A 4,523-nucleotide genomic window follows, 5' to 3' on the forward strand; every position below is an offset into this window, starting at 1 on the left:
TTGAGGCAGGAGAATTGCCTGAACCCAGGAGGCGGAGGTTGCGGTGAGCCGAGATCGCGCCATTGCACTCCAGCCTGGGTAATAAGAGCGAAACTCCGTCTCAAAAAATAAATAAATAAATAAATAAATAAATAAATAAATAAAAATAAAAATAAAAATAAACTGAGGGGCCGGGTGTGGTGCCTCATGCCTGTAATCCCGGCACTTTGGGGGGCTGAGGCGAGTGGATCACGAGATCAGGAGTTCCAGACCAGCCTGGACAAGATGGTGAAACCCTATCTCTACTAAAAATACAGAAATTAGCTGTGCGTGATGGTATGCGCCTGTAGTCTCAGATACTCGGGAGGCTGAGGCAGAAGAATCGCTTGAACCTGGGAGGTGGAGGTTGCAGTGAGCCAAGATCGTGCCACTGCACTCCAGCCTGGGCGACAGAGTGAGATTCTGTCTATAAATAAATAAATTAATAATACTTCTGGGGCTGGCCTTGTGCAGTGGCTCATGCCTGTAATCCAATACTTTGAGAGGCTAAGGCACATGAATCACCCAAGGTCAGAAGTTCAAGACCAGCCTAACAACATGGCAAGAACCCATCTCTAGCTGGGCACAGTGGCTTGCCTGTAATCCCAGCACTTTGGGAGGCCGAGATGGGCGGTTCACGAGGTCAGGAGTTTGAGAGCACCCTGACTGACATGGTGAATCCTCGTCTCTACTAAAAACACAAAATTTAGCTGGGCGAGGTAGCACGTGCCTGTAATCCCAGCTAGTCAGGAGGCTGAGACAGGAGTATTGCTTTAAACCGGGAGGTGGAGGTTGCAGTGAGCTGAGATCATGCCATTGCACTCCAGACTGGGCAACAGAGCGACACTCTCAGAAAAAAACAAAAACCCTCTCTACTAAAAATACAAAACAAAAAAAATTTATCCAGGCATGGTGGCGTATGCCTGTATTCCCAGCTACTTGGGAGGCTGAGGCAGTTGAACCCCGGAGGGCACAGGTTGCATTGAGCCGAGATTGAGCCACTGCACTCCAGCCTGGGCGACAGAGCAAGACTCTGTCTCAAAAAATAAAAATAAATAAATGCTTCTGGGGATAAGGGGGAAGTGTGCATTAAGAAAGAAGACACCAGTAGCCTGGGCGACAGAGCGAGACTCAGACTGAAAAAAAATAAAAAGGAGTCCGGGCGCGGTGGCTCACCCCTGTAACCCCAGCACTTTGGGAGGCCGAGGGTGGTGCATCACGAGGTCAAGAAATCGAGACCATCCTGCCAAGATGGTGAAATCCGTCTCTATTAAAAATACAAAAATTAGCTGGGCATGGTGATGCGTGCCTGTAGTCCCAGCTGCTGGGGAGGCTGAGGCAGAAGTATCGCTTGAATCCAGGAGGTGGAGGTCGCAATGAGCCGAGATCGTGCCACTGCAGTCCAGCCTGGTGACAAAGTGAGACTCCGTCTCGAAAAAATAAAAAAAGAAGGAAAGAAACAAGGCTGGTTTAGCCTGATGTGGTGGCTATCGTTATCGCCTGTAGTCCCAGCTATGTGAGAGATCGCTTGAGTCCAGGAATTCCAGGCTGTAACGACTAGCCATCATCGCGTGACTGCACTCTAGTTTGGGCTACAGAGCGATCCCTGTCTCTAAAAATAAGAAAAAAGGCATGAAAAAGGAGGCAGGCTTGAAACAGGCCCGACTTAGCTCCCCTCCACCTACAATGACCCAATAAGACCAGAGTAAGTATTTTTCATCATGCAAATATATGTAAAATAAGGAGCAGGAATTAAGTAATTGGGAAGGACCCTGAAAGCTCAAGCCACGCCCACGTGGAAATACCTGCCCCACACGGAAGCTCAGGCCAGCTCCACCAATCACCGATTAGCTCCTCCTCTCTCCCTAAATCGGCCCTTTCCATCCTCTGAGCCTATCACAACCTCCACCCCTATTCCACGTTTCAGCCTGTCACGGTAGAAGCACTGACCATTGTAGCCTGATTCGGCCAAAAACAAAAATTCACTATCTTTTTTTATCCAATCATATTTCATACTTTGCTCCAGTGTAGCCAGTCACATTCCAGGTCCCGCTCCACCCAGGTCCTGCTAGTCTGTCGCACTCCAAACCCCACTCGTAGCGCAGTTTCCGCCTATCAGCTTCCAAGTCCTTCCTAGCCTAAACCAGTTTCTCTCTCCGCTTGCTCTGCGGCCCTCTGAACTACATTTCCCAGGAGGCGTCGGGCCTGCGACGCGTAACTTCCGGCTGAAAAGATGGCGGCTTCCCAGAGAGTCGGCGGTTGATTTGGAGGGAGGTTCAGGCTACGGTGAGCCCGAGTTGGGTGGAGAAAGCGTGCGGGGCCGGTTCCTAGGGACCTAGCTCCCTTTTCCCCAAGAGATCCAGCTCCTCGCCTTCCCTGGGGCTTCCGCCTTTGTTTCTGGTTTCTCCTGTAGTGTAGCCTCCATCCTTCTTGCTGCCGCTAAAGCTTTGTTTTCCTTAGAGGTGTGGGGGCTGCAAGGCTCTCAGAGACCATTTTGAGAAGCCCGTGTGTATTACCCAGATAGACAAGCTGCTTAATTAGCGTCCTCCTCTCCAACGGGAACCGCAACACTAATATTTTGCTTCTCCCTCATGCAGACACCCGCTAGGCACGAGGGTGTCCCAGAGGTCATTATTCCTTTATTCACCAAGACATTTTCAGTTTTAGGTAACAGAAAACCCTACTTAATCTGGCTTAAGCAAGAAAGGGAAGTTAGTAGTTATAGATTGGGTCAAATAGGAGCTGGGTCCAGGTGGTCAGAATTCGATCTGCAGTTTTCTAGGTGGGGACCATTTCGCTTTTTACCTTAGAGGCAGAAAGAGGCCCCTCACAGCTCCCAAGTTTATTCTCCCAGCTCTGCAACTCTAACGAGAGTCTCTTTTCCTTGATGGCACTGCTGGAAGTTCCAGAGCTGCCACTCAATGGCCTGTTTTGGGTCATGTGCCCATCTCTGAGCCATTTTCAGTGGCCAGAGAGCGGGGATTAGCAATTGGCCAAGTAGGGGCATGGGGCTACCACTACATTAAATTAAGATGGGGGACTGTTATCTTTTGTGGGAGAGGCTGCTCGGCTGATGGATGTAAAAGGCACCCATTCTACAACTAAGGAAACTGATGCCCTAAGAGGAGTGACTCATCATCAGTAAGCATCTCATAGCCCCTCTTCCTTCTTAGTAACCAAAAAAAATTTTTTCTGAGACGGAGTTTCGCTCTTGTTGCCCGGGCTGGAGTGCAATGGCGCGATCTTAGCTCACTGCAACCTCCGCCTCCCAGGTTCAAACGATTCTCCTGCCTCAGCCTCCTGAGTAGCTGGGATTATACGCATTCACCACCACGCCCAGCTAATTTTGTATTTTCAGTAGAGACGGGGTTTCTCCATGTTGACCAGGCTGGTCTCGAAATCCCGATCTCAGGTGATACGCCCACCTTGGCCTCCCAAAGTGCAGGGATTACAGGCATGAGCCACCCAGCCCAGCCGTAACTAAATGTTTTTAAAACTCCCAAGGGGAGTGTTCTGGCTTCCCCTGTCCGTGTCCCATCCAGCCACACAGGAGCCATGGAAGTGGCAGAGCCCAGTAGCCCCACTGAAGAGGAGGAGGAAGAAGAGGAGCACTCGGCAGAGCCTCGGCCCCGCACTCGCTCCAATCCCGAAGGGGCTGAGGACCGGGCAGTGGCGGCCCAGGCCAGTGTGGGCAGCCGCAGCGAGGGCGAGGGTGAGGCTGCCAGTGTTGATGATGGGAGTCCCAGCACTTCAGGAGCCGGGCCTAAGTCCTGGCAGGTGCCCCCACCGGCCCCTGAGGTCCAGATTCGGACACCAAGGGTCAACTGTCCAGAGAAGGTGGTAAGTAGAGGGTGTAGCCTGGGGCTCTGAGATGCTAGGGAACCTAGCATCTTGTCTTTTGGGATTCACTCTGCAAACATTCCCTTTGTATTAGTTACATGTGGCTGCCACAAGTCACCACGGACTTGGTGACTTTTCAACAAGAGAAACTTATTTTCTCACAGTTCCTGGATCCAGAAGTCAGGTGTTGGCAAGGCCACACCTCCTCTGGAGGCTCTAAGGGAGGATTCTTTCTTCCTCTTCTTTCTTTCTTTCTTTTTTCTTTTTTTGAGGTGGGGTTTCACTCTTGTTGCCCAGGCTGGAGTGCAATGGCGCAATTTCGGCTCCCTGCAACCGCTGCCTCCTGGGTTCAGGCAATTTTCCTGCCCCAGCCTCCCGAGTAGCTGGGATTACAAGCATGTTCCACCATGCTTGGGTAGTTTTTGTATTTTTAATAGAGACGGGGTTTTACCACATTGGCCAGGCTTGTCTCGCTCGAACTCCTGACCTCAGGTGATCCGCCTGCCTCAGCCTCCCAAAGTGCTGGAAATACAGGCGTGAGCCACCGTACCCAGCCCTTTCTTGCCTCGTCTAGCCTCTGGTGGCTCCTGGCATTCCTTGGCTTGTGGTTGCATCACGTTAGTCTCTGCCCAATTCTGTCCAGTCCTCATGAAGCCTTTCTCGCT

The 4,523-nt window shown here is 51.2% G+C and overlaps 1 protein-coding gene across 5 annotated transcripts in view; it reads left to right on the forward strand.

The window, feature by feature from the left end:
* The first annotated feature begins 2,126 nt into the window (after positions 1–2,126).
* BABAM1 (BRISC and BRCA1 A complex member 1) overlaps positions 2,127–4,523 on the forward strand; it is a 10,110-nt gene continuing 7,713 nt past the window's right edge. Inside the window, exons 1-2 of one of the 5 annotated variants that reach the window (XM_017501220.2) lie at positions 2,127–2,304; positions 3,523–3,858. In XM_017501220.2, the coding sequence (XP_017356709.1) occupies positions 3,574–3,858 (285 nt within the window). In that variant the 5' untranslated portion in view covers positions 2,127–2,304; positions 3,523–3,573. The remainder of the gene's footprint in view (positions 2,305–3,522; positions 3,859–4,523) is intronic. The other 4 variants (XM_037728761.1, XM_037728760.1, XM_017501219.2 and 1 more) reach the window with 4 other exon arrangements.

The sequence above is a fragment of the Cebus imitator genome, unplaced genomic scaffold (genome assembly GCF_001604975.1).
Source record: "Cebus imitator isolate Cc_AM_T3 unplaced genomic scaffold, Cebus_imitator-1.0 Scaffold280, whole genome shotgun sequence".
In the NCBI taxonomy this organism is placed as follows: Eukaryota; Metazoa; Chordata; class Mammalia; order Primates; family Cebidae; genus Cebus; species Cebus imitator.